The 18,148-nt window shown below is 51.6% G+C and overlaps 1 protein-coding gene across 1 annotated transcript; it reads left to right on the top strand.

Annotated features, from left to right (window-relative positions):
- The first annotated feature begins 11,970 nt into the window (after window positions 1–11,970).
- On the top strand, window positions 11,971–18,064 carry LOC129669181 (tropomyosin alpha-1 chain-like). Its single transcript, XM_055597307.1, has 2 exons — window positions 11,971–12,088; window positions 17,906–18,064. Exons 1-2 carry the CDS (start codon window positions 11,975–11,977, stop codon window positions 18,062–18,064), a joined length of 273 nt encoding a protein of 90 aa, XP_055453282.1. The 5' UTR covers window positions 11,971–11,974.
- Window positions 18,065–18,148: the final 84 nt, after the last annotated feature.

Consider the following 18,148-nt stretch of genomic DNA (forward strand, 5'->3'; position numbering starts at 1 on the left):
AAAGAAAAGAAAAGAAAAGAAAAGAAAAGAAAAGAAAAGAAAAGAAAAGAAAAGAAAAAGAAAAAGAAAAAATTGTCTGGATGACAAATTGTATTCATTATCCAAACTAAGGAAGAGACAATAGTCCAGGAAAAGCGAAGGCTGTGGGTGGGCCTCTGCCCGCCCCATCTACAGAGGTCACTCTTGCTCTCTTTCTCCCTCCCTCTCTGCATCTGACTGTTTCTCTCTCAGTGTTTGTGTGTGTGTGTGTGTGTGTGTGTGTGTGTGTGTGTGTGTGTGTTCATCTGTCTGTCTCTGTGAATCTGTGTAGGTATGGAGGTCAAAGAAAAGCTTGTAAGATTCTGTTCTCTCCCTCCACCATGTGAGATGGGCTTGAACGCGGGTGAGCCACTTTACCAGCCTGGGTTTCCTCCTCCTTTAAGAAGACCTACTTCTATCACACATGCAGAAATGAGCAGCAGGACACGGAATGCACACCAGTCATCCCAAGCACTGGGAGGAGGAGGCAGGAGAATCAGGAGTTCAAGGTCAGCTTTGGTACATTTGAGCACAGTGCCACCTGGGCTACAGGAGTCTCAAAAAGACAAGGCAAAAGACAGGAGGGAAAGGCAGCATAAAAGGAAATGACATCATTGTCCTTTACACCTTGGGCCTAGAACCCCCTGCAGAGGCCCATATATTAGAGACTGGGCACCTGGCTGGAGAACGGCTCAGCCGGTACTTGTGCTGCTCCTACAGAAAGCCAGTTCAGTTCCCAGCCCCCACGTTGGGTGACTCACAACCACTTCAGCTGTAGGGGACCCAGTGCCTTCTTCTGGACTTGTAAGGCTCTGCGCTTACATGGACACACATAGTTACAAAAAGACTGAAGCCGGGCATGGTGGCGAATGCCTATAATACCAGCTCTGTGAGTTCAAGGGCAGGCAGCCTGGACTACCTAATAAGACCATGTCTCAAATAAATAAACAAACAAATAAATGACTGTGTAATAGTGGCACATTTAGGGGGCAGTGAAAAAAGTCATTATAATGGATACTGGCCTCTTCATTCTCTCTCTTTCTCTGCCCCCCCCCCACACTATCTCACACTGCCCCAAGCACAAGGTAGGGACTGAAGCCCCTGAAACTGTAAGCCAAGACAAACCTTTCCTGCTGTGCATGCCTTGATTGGCTCAAGTATTTTGTAAAAGTCTTGGAAATCTAATAAACATGCTATCTCAAAGAGATATACCCAGGGCCACACAGCATTGTTTTTACCTTTCCCTCTTTCAGGAGCCTTAGGCATGCTAGGTGAGTGCTCTGCCACTGGGCCACGCCCCACCCCATCACTATGGGATTCTCTAATGCACAGGTGAAGCCCTGCCTAGAATGCCCCAGTGAGGGCTGGGGGTGAAGCTCAGGGATGGAGCCCCGACAGAATCAACAGGTGAGGAGCCCAAGGAGGCAAATCCTCCCGCAGGGGACAGTCTTGAGGCCTGCTGTGTGTCTGAGCAAAGGACAGGGTTACAATCCAGGGACAGGGTGGGCACAAGGGACGTGCCAAATGGAATTCAGTCAGCACCATAGATAGATCCTGCTTCTTTCTGTTATTCTAGGACTGCCACAGAAGGTGCCAGCCTCAGCAGGGTCTGCTAAGGCCTGTCACAGACCCTGGGCAGCAGCTGCTTTTCCCCATCTCCCTGAGCCTAGGGAACCTGCTCATCACCATGGCTGCCGCCACAGATTGCAGGCTCCACACCCCTAGGTCCTTCTTTCTGGCCAACCTGGCCTTTTTGTGGACATCTGCCTCTCCTCCACCACCATCCCCAAGATGCTGGGCAACTGTATGTCAAGACACAAAGGCATCTCTTGCTCTGGTTGCTTCACACAGATTTTCTCCTTCATCTCATTTGCTGGCATCGACAGCTCCCTGCTGACCATCATGGCCTATGACCACTATGTGGCCATCTGTCACCCTCTACATTATGCTATGTCCATCCCACCCTGGCTCTGTGACCTCCTGGTCACTGCGTCCGGGGCCACATGATCCTGCTGACTCGCCTCTCCTTCTGTGCCCACAGCCAGCTCCCCCACTGCTTCTGTGACCTCAGCCCACTGCTAACACTGGCCTGTTGAGATGCTTCTCTCAGTACGCCGTGGTGAGTGCACTGCCTGCCATCATGCCCTTGGTGGGCACCTTGGTCTCCTACGCACGTGTCTTCACAGCAGCATTGAGGATCCCAGGTGCAGCAGGGAATCGCAAGGCATTTCTCACCCATGGCTCCCATCTCCACACAGTGCTGCAGTGTACAGCAAGGTCTCGGCCCCATGTTGAACCCTTCACCTACGCCCTGAGGAACAAGGACATGAGAGGTGCCCTGGGGACCCTTGTCTGAAGGAAGGCAGTCTCTGCCAGGTAACCACGGGGCTGGGAGTTCAGAAGGCAGAAGTTAAGGACTGAACTTCCCAGACCCTTATGGCTTTAATCATCAAATAGTTTTTCTTTCCAAACCTGTACAGAACAGTTATTTGGGCTTGCTTTAGATCTGTGTGTGTGTGCATGTGTGTGAGTGTGAGTGCATGTGTGTGTGTTCACCTATGCACGTCTGCGTGCGTGTGGGCGTTCATGCATGTGTGCACATGTGTGTACAAGGCATTGAATCCTTAGGGCTGGAGTTACAGGTGGCTGTGAGCCATCATTTGGGTCCTCTGGAAGAGTGGTAAGTGCTCCTAACTATGGAGCCATCTCTCCAGAATGGCCTTCATCCCATGGTGGAAGGGGAGGAAGAGACAGAGGAAGGCGGGAGGGAAGAGCAGACAGCTCTACAGGCTGACTCTATAACAACCACCTGCTCACAGGGATGGGACCACTCCTGTAATTCTAGAATTAATCATCTCTCCCTGGCTGCACTGTCCTGCACACACCAGAGCTTGTCCGGTATTAGAAGACAAGAAGGATGAACAGAGTTAGCACTTGGGTAGGAGAATTCCTTTTTTCTTTTCAGATGTATTTACTTTATGTATGTGAGGGCTCTTTCTGAATGCATGCTTTCATATCAGAAAGAGGGCCTCAGACCCCAGTATAGATGGTTGTGGCCACCATGTGGTTTCTGGGAATTGAACTCAGGACCTCTGGAAGAGCAACCAGAGCTCTTAACTGCTGAGCCCAAGAATTAATTTTTTAAGATTTATTTTCTGCCTGGATGTTTTTGTGTATACATGTGAGTGCTGTGCCCAAGGGAGGCAGGAAAGGAGGACATCAGTCCCCCGAAGCTGGAGTTACAGGCAGTTGTGATCTGTATGGTGTGGGCGCTGGAAACTGATCTCAGGTCCTATGCAAGAGCAGCTCCTGTTCTTAACCACTGAGCCATCTCGCCAGCCTCCAAGGCAGAATCAACTATCCATTCCAGTCTCATGACCTGACCACCTCTCCCTGGCTGCAGCTCCCTTGCTGGTTCCTTCCGTCTTGTTTCTCCACCAGTCCTAAGCCTCACCCTGCTGGGCCTTTGCTCTGCCCATCCCACGAGCTGCACCGGTGCCTTCCTTTGCTTCTCCCTTCACAATCTTGCCTCTGGCAGGTTCAGTCACCCACAAGCAGCCATGGTCAAAACACAACAATATCAAGTAGAAAATTTCTGACACTGGGGCTGTCCACCAAGCTCAACGACCCGACTTTGGTCCCAGGACCAGCATGGTGGAAGAAATAAGCTGACTCTCACAGACTGTGCTCTGACTCCACGTGCTTTTCTCTGTCTGTGACTTAACCATCTCAGTTTCAAGCTTATGTTCTTGTGTGCTTGTGTTCAGATAGCATCCAAACACCTGTCTTGATGCCTGTATCATTACCTACTATGATCACATAAGCATCCTATAATCTATGATACTCCAAGATGGGCGAGAACAATATGGTAACATAGTTGGAAGCTAAGCATGGTGACACACATCTATCGTAGTATTCCAGCGCTGGGGGGTGGGATGAAAGACTGCATAGGTTAAGGCCAGCTTGGGCTACAGAGTGAGACCTTGGAGGGACAGGGGAGAGGGAACTCACTATCTAGCCCAGGCTAGCCTCAGACTGCCTCAGACTGCAGCGGTCAGGTCCCAAAAAATTTTGAGCCAAGTCTCACTCAATACCTGTGGCTCCTCCCAGAACTTCCTAGCCTACCCCCATCTTAAACCTCTCCAGTCCAGGGGCTGGGCTTCACTTCCCCCCCAACCCCCAGCCTCCTGGTTCTCTCTGGCCTCTTGGTCTCCTTCACCTCCCTCTGTCCTTCCTCTCTTGCTCTCCGTCTCTCGCTCTCCTCTCATGGGCCCTTTGGTCTGCTGACCTGCTTCACTCTGGATTTTTACAGATGCCTCTGTCTGTGCTGTCCCTCATGGCTACAATAAACCTTCCCTTCAACCATTCCTGGGAGCGGTCACATCCTCACTTCATCCAACAGCAAGCCCACTCCCCCATCACAAGTGCCTGGTGACGTTGTTGGGAGGGGGCTGGTGGTATAGATTTGGTTGTGGTTTGAATGGGAGATGTTCCCCACAGATTTGTGTCCCCAGCAGGTGGCTCTGTTTGGAGAGACTATACGTCTTTAGGATATGCAGCCTAGCTCTCTACTTCCTAATCTGCCTGTATGTAAGAAGTAGCAGCTGCAAGCTCACACTGCCCCAGACCAAGACGCTACTCCATGCCTTCCCTGCTGTGTGGACTGTGTCCCTCAAACTGTGAGCCAAAATAAATGCCTCCTCTCTTATTTCAGTAATGAAATAAGAGAAGTAACTAACACATTTAAAGGAAAAGTTCAAGTACATGATAGCTTCTTCAGCACAGAGTTAAGACTCTAGCCCACACTGATGGTGATCCCTCCCCACATTCCTTCAGCCCGACCACAGTTCTCAGGCAGACAAACAACTTCCAACACAGAATGTTCTTGGCTTCACGTGGAACAGAAGAGTCAAAGTGATACACAATCACTACTGTTCAATCGTGCCCCCCCAAAGAATATGTGAATCAAAATAAATGTTTTCTTTATAATTTCCTGAGATGTTTTGTTATAGAGAACTGACTAGCATAATCTTGAACTTCCTGGATGGAGTAAACCTCCTTTCTTTAGTAATTTCCAAGTCTCGGGTGCTTTGTTATAGCAGTAAAGAACAGAGAAAGGTAATGAAGGTCATGAACTGGATGAGTCGAATGGAGCTCAGTGGGTGGGGCACCGGCTCTTCCCAGCACCCAGTTGGATGTGTCACACCTGTAACTCCAGCCCCAGAGGATCCAACATCCTCTCTGGCCTCCTCGAATATCCACACCTGCACATACGTTCATCCCTCCCGACCTAAGCACAACTGACTGTGACGGAAGCTCCATTCAGGCCACAAAACTCAGCATGTCGACAGCACCACCTGCCAAAAGGACACAAAGACTGATCCATCGAAGTTGATAGTTCTGGGAAAGTCTCTAATTGTACTAACTTTGCTTTTTGGAGTCTGTAGTTCTGCTTCTAGCTAACTATTCTTGTTAACAGAAGCATGTCTTCCCAGAAAGATTCAAAGGAAACTGAGTCCCGATTGCTTCCCCAGATTGTGTCTTCTTCCTGGTCTTTTTTCTTGGGCCCTCAGCAGCCTTCCTACACAGCCTGGATCGGAGTCGACATACACACACATGGAACAATAAATTAAATCCTGAGGGAGTGAGAGCAGAGTGAGGGGAACACACAGATCTAGCTCATCCTGCAAAGAAGGTGGACCAGTGAGGCCGCATCTCTCTCCTGGGAGAGAGAAGAAAGGGCTGCTCCACATAGGGCCTGGAGGACCATAGAAGGCCACTGAGGAGTCCAGGACTTTGAGGGAAACACTAGGAAATGACTGCCCCCCACTTCCAAACATGCCAGGACACCAGGAACCCTGAAGCTGCAGAAACTACCAGCTTCGCTCCTCTTCCTCTACAGCACAGAATCTGCTGGAGCCAGAGGGATCAGAGGGATTGGAGGACCTACCTTTCCACTCAGCCAGTGGTGCAAGCAATTCTCTCTGTAAATGAACACTGCTCTCATTCTTGAGCAGGGAGAGCTCTTTTCCCAGTGAGCAGCAGTTCGTGGACAGACTTAGCTGGTCAAAAGGTCTGCAATTCAGGTATCTGTTGAGTATTCAGACTGAAAAAGGGTGCCTCCCAGCATCCCTCCCACGGGGGTCAAGGAGTAACTCCAAAGAGGGGGACAGAAAGAATGTAAGAGCCGGAGGCTGGGGAGGCTGTGAAGTGCTGCCGTTGGGACTGCACATGGCCATTGCACTCAAGAACCAACTCAACCTCTCAAGACCAACATGGGCCAGCACTTCAGCAGGCACTCTGGGTTACACACACGCACACACAGCATGAAGGAAGAGGCAGACGTGTTGGAGAGATGTGGGGGAGGAGAAGGGGATGCATAGAATCAGCATATATTGTACATATGTACAAACTTGTGAAAAAAGGAACCACCACAATGGCTCAGCAGGTAAGGACACGTATTTGCCAAGCTTGGTTACCTGAGTTCAATCCCTAGTAAACACATAGTAGAAGAAGAGAGTTGACTCCTACAAAGTGTCTTCTGATCTAGGGACGCACACACACAAATAATTACATAAAGTGTAAAAAAAAAAATCTCTTAAAGAAAGTGGAGAAAGGTAAGCACCAACCCAGCTATAAACCTTGAGGTCTACAGTGGTAAGCTGCCTACCTGAAACACCTGTGCAATACTGCCACAAAAGTTGTGGGACACTGTCACTGCCAACAGCCAAGAACCTGAGACTAAAGAGGCCATGGCCTATGGGAAAACCAAATACTGTTGTTCTACCAAAGCAACAGCAATAAAATGCCCCCTGACGGGACTCTACTACAGTCACAGATCAGTGTCACGCTCAGCCATTATTCTCCTCTTGCAGTAGATGGGAACAAACACAGAGACCCACAACTGGACAATGTGAGAGAACGAGAGACCTTGGCATGTGGCCACCAAACAACCATCCTCGGGGCACAGAGGACCCTGTGGAAGAAGAGGCAGAAAGAATGTAAGAAGCAGAGATGATGAAGGGCACCAAGGAAATAGGCCTTCCAGATCCAACAGGACCGAAGCACACATGAGCTCACAGAAACTGTGGCAGCAGCTTAGGGCCTGCACAGGTCTAAGCCAGATGGAGCTCCAGTGCGGAAAGGAAGTAGACATGGACTCCCATTCCTAACCCAGAAATTATCTTCAGCCGACAACTACTTGCAAGTGAAAAATAGTTCTCTCCAACGTATTCTCACTGGCTATACAAAACAGGTTTAAGGCAGGTCCGTTGCCCAGCAGGAGATTGCTAATACAAAACCAAATGAAAGGTATTTGTTTTAGACTTTTTGATTCATACTGCTTTGATTAGGCATTTCTTTTTTACTGGTCTTTTGCCTGTAAATGGTGGTCTCCAATTTCTTTTTTTTAAAGATTCATTTATTTATGTGCATCCATGTTTTGCCTGTATGTGTGTCTCTGTGAGGTGTCAGATCCCCTGGAATTAGAGGTGCCGACAGGTGTGAGCTGCCGTGTGGGTGCTGGGAATTGAACCCAGGTCCTCTGGAAGAGCAGCCAGTGCTCTTAGCCGCTGAGCATCTCTCCAGCCCTATATGGTATCCAACCTTCTGTTTTCCTGGAGCTGTGCGTATATTTGTGTTTCTTGTGCTTTTTCCTTGTTTTGTTTTTTTGTTTGCCCATTTGGTTTTTGTTTTGTGTTGTTTTCTAAAGAGAGAGAGAAAGAAGGAATGGAGTTGTGTGGATTGTGGGAGATGGAGAGGAGCTGGGGGAGGGGAAACAGAATATATTGTATGAAAAATATTTTCATTTAAATTTTTTTAAAGAAAAACTAAAAACTATTCATTAAAAGAATAAGTTCCAATATAAACATTAGAAGCAAATATTCCTGCCTCACCCTCAAAAGGAACATTATTGTCTCTACAGAAGCCAAATAAACCTGCCCTCTGCTGCACAGGAGAGGCCATGCCCCATAGACAAACACTCTGCTCAGCTGGGGAAGACTGTACCCCATAGGTAAACATTCTTGGAGGCAGCTGGAGCCCAGGCAGCCACACCCCTTGGGCCAGACTTTTCAGAGTCATGGGTGGAGTGACTCCTGAGAGCAGCAATGGCTGGCCCCTGTGAGATCAGAAGAGGTTGTCCATGGCACTGGTTAGTGGCTCAGTGTATGGATTCAGGGAGTCAAGAGCTCATGCTCAACTCCCAGCTCTGACACTTGACTAAGTTACTACTCTGAGGGGCATTGGCTGCTCCCACAGAGAATCTGGGTCAGTACCCTGCACCCATATTGGGTGGCTCACAGACACCCAATTTTAGTTTTAGATCTGATGCCCCCTTCTGGCCTCCAAGAATGCTGCATGCATGTTGTGTACAAATTTACATATAGACACGCTTATACACATAAAATAAAAAGAAGTTAAAAAATTTAAAGTGAAACACAGTGTCTGTCTCTTAGAAGGATTGAAAAACCGAGTGAGATTCAATTGAAAGCAGTTGGCAGAGAGCTGCAGGCACAACGGGGCCAATCAAAGTTAGCTGTAATTATTATTAATTACCCGACTGTGCTGCTGAGCCTGTGGCTCTGCCTGTTTTGTAGCTCTCTAAACCACAAGGTGCTGCTCAGCATTGCAAGGACTTCAGACCACACCCACACCGCCTAGGTCAACCCTCCCTTCAGTGCTGGGAGGGAAACCCTGGAGCTGACACCAGGGACAGAATCTGGATTTCACGAGCTGGGCCTGTGCTCTACCACAGATCTCACCAGTCCCTGGGGTCCTTCTTGGTAAACGGGAGCACCAGGGTTTCAGGATCAGACACTCCGATTCAAATCCCGACTTGCTACAAGCCAGCTGAGTGACCCTGGGTGAGCAGTTTGCAGAGAGAGGAACATGCCAGGTGTGGAAGTGAGGGTGAGCCGCCAGCATTAGTGACAACATGCTGGCTCCGTTTCACCCTGCCAGGAAGCACAGGAGAGTGGGGAGGTAGCTCTGCGTGTCACGGGGGAAGCTAGCACAGTTAGTTCAGTTGCCTTCCATGCCTGTGAAGTGGGTGGAGCAAGGCAGGTGACTATGGGGATCAAATGACATGACAATCTCTTTCCCATCCTGAACATCTCCAGGACTGTGTGACTCAGGGGGGCTAACAGATTGAAAGGAGCCAAGGCCTGATGGCTCACACCTATGTATCATCCTAGCACTCCAGAGCGAGACAGGAAGAGTGCATGGTCGAAGCTAGCCTGGGCTGTATAGCAAATTCCTGTCTCACAAAACTAAACCTGGGCCAGGCAGAATGGTGCATGCTTTTAATTCCAGTACCTGTGCCAGAGGAAGGTGGCTCTCTGTGAGTTCGGTCCAGCCTGGGCTATATACACATAGTCTCAAAAACAAAAACAAAAAACGGTGGTCAAAGAAATTCTAGCCAATCGGCACCCTCCAGGCACAGACCACAAGGAACAGGGATTGGTAGGTGAGGCATCCCCAGTAGGCTGTCTGTGGGAATGCAACCCTGATGAACCTGGTAGGTAACCAGCTTATTTGAAGTTTGGGGTCTGCCGGTCTCACTGTTCCTGGGTCTTTGGGTCACCTCCCAGATAAAACTATTCACTCCTAAGATCTTCTCTTGGGTTCTGCTTCTGCAACACTCAGAAATAAGACACTTGTCTGCACTGTTGAAATGACTGGCCTTACCATACTGGGCTGAGTCACAGTCTCCACGTCGCCACTCAAATCTTCACAGTGGGCTGGAGAGATGGTTCAATTGGTAAGGAGCTTGCCATCAAGTCTGATGACCTGAATTGGGCTTCCCAGACCCACATGATGGAAGGAGAGAACAAAATCCCACAAGTTGACATTACACACACGCATACACACACACACGCAAATGCACAGGGAAGAGAAAGGAGCTGAACCAGCTCAGTAGCCTGAGTCATAACTCTGTTCCACAAAGGACTCTAAGTCCTTTGTCCAAGCTGTCTACCCTGAAGTGGAGTAAAGGGGACCACACTCATTCTGAGCTATAATGACATCCTCTAACTGGTCCTCCTCTGGTGCACACAGACCTCCCTTCAGGGCCAGGAACTTCAAATGTCCCTCCACCCTCAACCAGGACTTCTCAAGTGTCCCTGGGGCAGACACACAGAAAGGCAGCACATTCATCCCCAAGGCTACAGGGCAGAGGGGAAGGGCGTGGCTGGGGACAGAGGCATGCAGCTGGACTCTCAAGTGGTTCCCAGTCCCCTGGTCCTCTCCCCAGAGCTCCCTGAGCAAGGCACAGGTCCAAACCCCAGGGCCTGCCCTACAAGGTCATACCCAGGGAAACGGGTTCTGCAGGATGGATCTTCTTCCTGAGCTACAACTGCCAGGCCTGGAATTAGCCACAGCACCTGTGGAGGGCAGGCCTCATGGCAGTAGGGACCTCAGATGACTCAGCATTAGGTAGTTGGCTCAGCATCATTAGGGGGGAGAAGGGGCTAAAGATCTCATTCCAGCTCAGCACCAGGGTCAGCTGACTCACTGACAAGCTGGGTGGCCATGAGTGAGCTCCTTGGGCCTCAGTTTCCCATCTGTAAATTGGGGAGGGGTTGGCTGTATGTGCCCTATAGGTGGAACTCTGCCTAGAATCCTTCAGTGAGGTCATGAGTGGGCAGAGGAATGCTTGCTGAACATGGGGTAAGGCTCTGAGTCTCACACTCAGCACTGCAAAAAAAAAACCACGGTCGGATGTGGCCCAGTGCTGTGGTGAAGACCTGTGACCCCATACTCTGCTGGCCTGAGATGGAAGAGTCACGAGTTCCAAGTTAACCTGGGTCCATTGGATGATCCTGTCTCAAACAAAGTGAAAGTGTCTACCCTACCCACTAGGCTGGTGATGGGGTGGGGGTGGGGGTGGTGCCAGTGGTTTGACGTGGGCCTTCATTGTTTGCCTATGAGTTTTTATCATTGGCACTCTGGAAGATACATTTAATCTAGTCTTCTTTTACCACAAAGGGAAACTGAGTCTGCGAGGTGAGAACACAGACCAAATTAGGGAAGGGGTAGAGAAAGGACTTGGAAAGGTGTAGGACCTGGACCAAGAAGGTCTTTTTCTGGGCCAGGAGTCACTCAGGGAGATTTCCCAGGGGCGCTAGCATGGGTGGGAACTACAGGAGTTGAAAGCCATTTGTTGTTTCTATAGGTACTAGGGAGCCACAGCAGGTTTTGAACAAGAAAGACAGAGTATAGGGTTCAGGAGCCCAGGCCTGCCCAGAGTTGTAAATTTGCACGAGATGAGCCATGGCAGCTGATGGACCAGGCTTCTCACCTTGGTGAGCTGCATGTAAGAGTGCATGGTGACAGGAGAGACAGCGATGTAAGAGACAGAGAGAGATGGAAAAGAGACAGAGCTCTATAGAAAGAGAGATAATGGAAGGAAAGGAGAGCAGAGGAGAGAGGGGAACAGAGACCGTGCCAGGTGTTGGCAGAGGACCCAAATGAAGACAACTGCTCGAATACCCACAGGCAGAACTGAGCAGGACACGGACGCAACCAGGATCTTCCATCTGAGGCAGACTGTGAGCCCGCTCACAAACCTTCATTCTTCCCTGGAGCCAGGGAAACTGAGGCTGCCAGGTGCAGCCCCGCCCCAGGCCTGGCCATAGGACCCTCCGGGGACCTGCCTGTTGCCTACACTCATATGTGGGCCCCATGCCTGTGTTACCAGGTTATAGATAGAACCGGATCTAGTCTTTTTTTTTTTTTTTTTTTCTTTTTTTCTTTAAGAAAAGCCTAGGCCCAAATAAGGTGAGGGCTTCGGCCGGTGAGCTGGCCAAGTCCTCCCAAGTGCAAGCGAGTGGTGGCTGGCCCAGCAGAAGACTTGGGCCTCCTCCAAGACTCGCCCGCAGGAGGGCGGGCACCCAGGGACTATAAGGCCTGGTCCTCCACCCTGGGTTGCTCACTCAGCCCATTCCTCACAGAAGCCATGGAGGCCATCAAGAAGAAGATGCAGATGCTGAAGCTGGACAAGGAGAATGCCATCGACCGTGCTGAGCAGGCAGAGGCGGACAAGAAAACTGCGGAGGACAAGTGCAAGCAAGTAAGAGCTCTGCTCCACACTGGGCCGCTTCCAGGCTGCTGCCCCCTCTCTGTGCTGACTTCATCCCCTGCCTCAGGCCGCGCCTGAGGGGGAGCTCCTCAGGGGGAGCTCCTCGGAATGCCCAGGTACTGTGGGGAGGGTGGGGACTGACGCCTGTAATAGAAAAGGCAAGGGTCCAGCTGGGGAGGTGGCTCAGCAGTGAAGGAGCTGAGTCCAAGACACGTAGATGACCTGTGTTCAGCCCGGGGGATCCACACGCTAGGAGAACAGAAGCACCTCCAGCCGGCTGCCCTCTGACCTCCACATTTGTGCCATGGCACTTGGATGTGTAGTTTTGTAACAAAACAAAGAAAAGCTGAGGGGAGCCCTGTTTCTCCTAGCAGATGGGGCACCCACACCGCAACAGCAAGAGCCGCTGTAGTCTCTGGTGTGAGAGCAGCTGATAGCACCTTAGCAGGCTCAGAGGCAACCTGAGAAAGGGAGGAGGGGTGTGAGTCAGGGCTGGGCGTGGAGGCTGCTCTCCCTGTGTACACTCACATCTGTGTGAGTGCTTTTCCTCACTACAGGGTCAAGGGGTGAGGAAGACAAGTGTGTCTGTCTGTGCTGCTGTCACAGCCACAGGATGGACTGTAGTGCTGGGACATGGATCCACGAGGCCATTATCAGAATGGCCATTGCCCTGTGTGCACATCTGTGTGTCTAGGTTAAGTGTGTCAGTGTGTTCCCACTTGTGACAGCAGCCTGAAAAGAGTGGCTGTGTGTGGAGAGGGATGACCTATAACCCTCTCCATGGGGGAAGGAGCACTAAGAACTCTGGGGACAGGCTATCAGGCTCCCTGTGACAGGCCTGAGCCTACTTCCACCTTGGCCACCTTGGAGCCGCCATGAAATAGAAAGTTTGGGGAGCAGATGCCCAGGAGGCCTTGGGGTGGGGATTCCCATGGGAGCTGGGGTGGGGGGACATGGACCCTGGCTCAGCACTCACACAGCTGCTGTGGTGACTTGGGCAGAACAAACTCGATTGCTTCAATGTGGTGTCCAGAGCCACAAGTGAAAAGAAGGAAGGCAGCCCTGTTCCCACGTCCACAGTGCTCCCCCTGCCCCAGGGTGCCCCACCACAGGGTCATGGCAGAAGCCCACACGATCAGCTGTGACCTCAGAGAAGCTAGGGGGTCCCCCACGGTGGTGACACCAAAGTTGAAGCCCTGCGCAGGCCAGGAGTTAGTTCAGACAGAAGGCGCCGTCACCGTGTGCTCTAGGACAAGCACCCAGGTCTTGTGGCCTCCCCATAGGGTGGGGAATGGCAGCCATCTCCCCAGCTCCGTGGAGGCTCGTGGGTGAGTGTGCAGGTGAAGCCCTTGGCCACGTGCCTAGCTCGGAGTACGCACTAGGCTGCCGCCCTGCCCTGCCTGGCTTCCCTTTGGAGCCCAAGTGCCCATCCCCCGCTGTCCCAGGACTGCCCAGAGAGCCTACTGGGCTGGCTCCGCCCCTCCTCCTTGCCTGGTGCCCCCTCCCGGCAAACACAGTGGTCCCTCCTAGGCTGGGGTGCCTTTCCTCCAGGCTTCCTCAAGGGCTTGGCTTAGGAAACAAGACGAAAGTCTGTGGCTCCACTTCTCACTAAATAGTGAGTGGTTATCTAGCTTAATCTCCCAAGGGAGCCTAGTGCTCAAAAGAGAAGATTCCTGCGGTCTCCAGGCAGCGCTGTGACCAAAATAGTGGCAGTTTGTCCTGTTTCTCGCTAGATTTTTCTTTTCTTTGTGTGTCTGTGTCCCAGATGACAGAGAATTGGTGTCCTACTTCATCATCCTCTGCTTTATTCCTTTGAGGCAGGGTTCCTCACTGATCCTGGAGCTGGCCTGGTGGCCATAAGAGCTGGTGATCCTCCCCCACAAAGTGCTGGGGTTACATGTTTGTTTGTTTGTTTTCTTGTTTGAATGGGTGCTGGGGATTTGAACTTGGGTTATCATGTTTCCCTGAACAGTTTTTTGTTTGTTTTCTATATTTTCTAAGTCTTTTTTTCTCAAGCCACCTGCTAGGAGTGACTTGGGTTCAAATCCAGGTCTCTCTCATTTTGTTTTGTGCTTTCAGGTAGTGGGGTACACATGTAAAGCTCAGAGGACTCAGAGGACACCTTTTAGGAGTTGCTTCTTTCCATCTACCTTCTGGGTCCCGGGTCTGAACTTGGGTTTTCAGGCTTGGCAGCAAGTGCCTCTCTTCACTGAGCCAGCACGCTGGTGTGGCCTTTTGACACATGATCCAGCTATGTGGCACAGGCTGGCCTGCAACCCACAAGCCATCCTCCTGTCTGAAGCTCCCAAGTGTTGGCTTGACAGGTGTCCACCACGGTGCCTGGCTGTAGGCCACTGTCTCTGAGGCTCCATGAAATGGTGGGATGCTCTGTGCTGCAGTGGCCTGCAGCAGAAGGCAGGGCACAGAACCCAAGGCCAGTCCCTCCTGCTGGCAGTCGAGGTTATGGGGTAGATATGGGTACCGATATGGATTCCCCTTCCCCAGATGGCCCAACACTGCGGGAGGACAGAGGCTCAGGACCATCAGAACCAACCACTGCCCCCAGGACCCCCAGGGACCTCCATCAGGCCCAGTTCCCCACTGTGCCCGTCCAGTGTGGAATGAGGATGGAAAACTGTCCCGGCTGTTTCCTGCCCACTCCCAGCCCAGGGCAGTAACATCCGTTACTGTGCCCCGTGACCCCACATCCTGCCACCACCTCACTAAACTGTGTATTCTATGACCACTTTACTGGGAGAGAAACTGAGGCCCAAAGCACAGTGGCTAGATAAGGAAGGCTGTACATCCACACACTTTGTGTGGGTTTAGACCGAAGGAAAATGACCCAGTTCCTGTTGCTCTTATTTATTTTTCATGCCCACATTCTGCCACTGGAAGCTTTGGAGCATGTCACTGATCCAGTCAGCAAACTCCTGGGGGTTGGGGGCCTGAGTTTGGATTCCCACATCCTGTGTAAAAGCCCAGCACAGCAGGACACGGCTGTAACCCCAGCAGTGGGGGAACACAGGGACAGGGGGACCCACGGGCTCCCTGCCCAGCCAGTCTAAGCACACTACTGCTGTGTTCTGCTGCTGGAGCCCATGGTGGCTTCAGCTGTGAACATGGCCCTTGGTGAGCTGGGGCTGGGGACAGTGATGTCCCCAGTCGTAGGGTGCTAGAGGGAGAAGGATGGGTGGGCATTTTCACAGAATAAGGTGTGGACAGCAGAGCCACAGAGTCAAACCAGCATTGACATCAAACTTCTGTGTGACTGAGTCTGTTCCTCAGATTGCCACTCTGTATCGTGGGGCTTCAGTGAGTCTCAGCTCCTGACTGTTCCTGTAAGTGCTGTCTCCCAAAACATCAGGAACTCAGTCAGATACCCAGTCAGGCGAGGGGACACATGCTTGTTGCCCCAGCACGCCAGAGGTGGAGACAAAAGGAATTCAAGCTTATCCCTAGGCTATATAAGATCCTGCCTCAAAGCAACAACAACAAAAAACCAAACCAAACCAAACCAAACCAAAAAAACCACCCAAAAACAAACAAAACAAAACAAAAACAAAGCAGAAAACAAACAGGGCCTAGAGAGATGGGTCAGTGGTCAGCAGCACCTGTTGCTCTTACAGAGGCCCTGAATTCAGGTGGCGGCACTTGTTGCCAGGCAACTCAGCACTGCCTGTAACTCCAGCTTTGGGGATCCAATGCCTCTGCAGGCACCTGCGATCAGACACACACACACACACACACACACACACACACACACACACACACACAATTTTTTTTTAAAGCATACAAATCCCCTCAAACTCTCTTTATAGCCTATGAGTCCAGTTGGGTCAAATCTGTCTCATAGTGAGAGAGTTCCCATGCTTGGCATACAGTAGGTGCTCAATAAACTCCACTCCACAGGTCCAGAAGAAAGACAAGTGTGTAAGGCCAGCCTTGATCTGTGAGATGTTTTTAAGGGAACTGAGTGAAGAGAGAGAGCTGCATGCCCCAGAGTGTTGAGAGTTCACCAGACCAAGGTTTTTATTCTGCAGAGAGGGAGAGCAGGCCTGAAGTGCTAAGATGAGTCCAGGCACATCCATCTTAGTGAATCTGCAGAGAAGGAGAGCAGGCCTGGAAGCTGGGGAAGCTGGGCCCAGGCACATCCATCATGGTGACAGACTGGGACTGTGTTCAGGGTGGCCAGCTGGGGCTGCTCTCAGCTGTGCCTCATCTACGCCTGGCTCTACCACCTGGAGGGCGGGCTTCCGCTCTGCCCCACTGAGCAGTGCCTGGCCAGGCTGGCAGCACTGAGCGTCCAGTCAGCACGGAGCCTCCCCTCCCAGGTGGCAGCTCTTTGAATGGGCTCCCTTAGGGAGGAAAGAGAACAAAGCCTGAACCCCAGCTGTCAGGAGGCAAAGACAGCAGAACTGTGAGTTCTGGGCCAGCCTGATCCACACAGTGAGACCCTGTCTCCAGAAATAAAAATTAAAAAGGTGAAGAGCATTTAACGTCCTCTTGAATGGTGTGTGTGTGTGTGTGTGTGTGTGCTCCCGTGCACAGGCCTAGCTGGTTACCATCTTACTTAACACTTAACTGTCCATGGCATCAGAGACTTGGTGTGAGCATGCAATCACCAACAATTTTATTTGAGAACTGGCTCCAGTCCTGGGGCAGCCACCCTCTGCTTCCTGCTGAAGGAGACAGGAAGCTGGCCGGGCGAGGGCTACCTGCTCCAGGCCACATACAGCCTTAGGTCTCCAGCAGTAGCCTGCACTGCCACTGCTGTAGCGGCGGGAGTGGTCGCGGAAGCACTCACGTGGGCTGGGTGGCTCTCAGAGAGATGGATAGACCCGCCTCAAACCGGAAGTGGGGACAGATTCTCAGGACAAACGGGACTAGATTCTGGAGAAGATTAAGTGGCATATTAATTAAAACAGTTGCATGACAAATGTGCAAAAATTGGAGAGAGAACTGGGCTTGTGAGGGCTGGTCTCTAAGGCTGAGTCTCTTCCAGGAGAGCCCTCAAAGCCAGGCATGGCAACAGGGTCTGGGCTCTTCAGGGTGTTTGGGTGACACCATCCTCACTTCTCAGAGCAATGGGGAGCCAGGGAAGGCTCTAAGCAGGGAGAAGGGCCTGCATTTGTCAGAAAGTCTGACTGTGGAACTCCAGAGACATCAGAGGGTCCACTTCTCCGACAGAGATCACCTGAAAGCTGCATTCTGAAAATGGGAATGCAAAATCCAATTTGTAGTGTTTATAAGCAAATTAAAGCTCCGACTTCAAGAGAGCGGGGACTCGGCTAAGTCCAAGGATGACCAGTCCCTAGGTCAAGAGAGGAGTGAACTCTCTCAGCAGGTAGCTGTATTCAGTACTGCACACTCAGGGCAGCGTGTGAGAGAGACAGAGCAGATTTCTATTTTATATGAGTGGGTGTTGCACGCAAGCCAGTGCAGCAGTGTCCCTCGGACCGGGGCTGGGTCCTCGCAGAAGACCTTGTCTGTGTATACTTTTACTTTCTACACGAATGAGGGCGCGTGTGTGAGGTTAGAGGCCAGCTTGCGGGAGTGGGTTCTGTGGACGGACTCTGAGCTTTAGGCTTGGCGGCAAGCTTCTTTACCCGCGGAGCCATCTTACCAGCTCATATGGGCTTTAGGTTTCTTTGCAGGGCCTCAAACTCCCAATCCCTCTGCCTCAGCTTCCCATCGCTGGACGACAGGCGTGCACCAACACATCCAATCTCTACAGATAAGGAAACTGAAGCCCAGAGAGCTGGGACCCGGACCCGTAAGCTGACTCGTTTCCCTCTGTGTCTCTAGATGGAAGAGGAGCTGATACACCTCCAGAGGAAACTGAAGGACGGGGAGGATGAGCTGGACCGGCACTCCGAGGACCTGAAGGACGCGCAGGAGAAGCTGGAGCTGGCGGAGAAGAAAGCCTCCGATGTAAGCGCGGCTGCGGACGCCCGGCCGGGCTAGGCGGGGCGGGCGGCGCAGGAGGACTAGGAGCCCGCAGGGCAGCGGCGGCCAGTGGTGCCGACGTCAGCAGCCCCCCCGCCCCCA

Source organism: Psammomys obesus, unplaced genomic scaffold, assembly GCF_907164565.1.
Source record: "Psammomys obesus unplaced genomic scaffold, mPsaObe1.curated_primary_1811, whole genome shotgun sequence".
Taxonomy (NCBI): domain Eukaryota; kingdom Metazoa; phylum Chordata; class Mammalia; order Rodentia; family Muridae; genus Psammomys; species Psammomys obesus.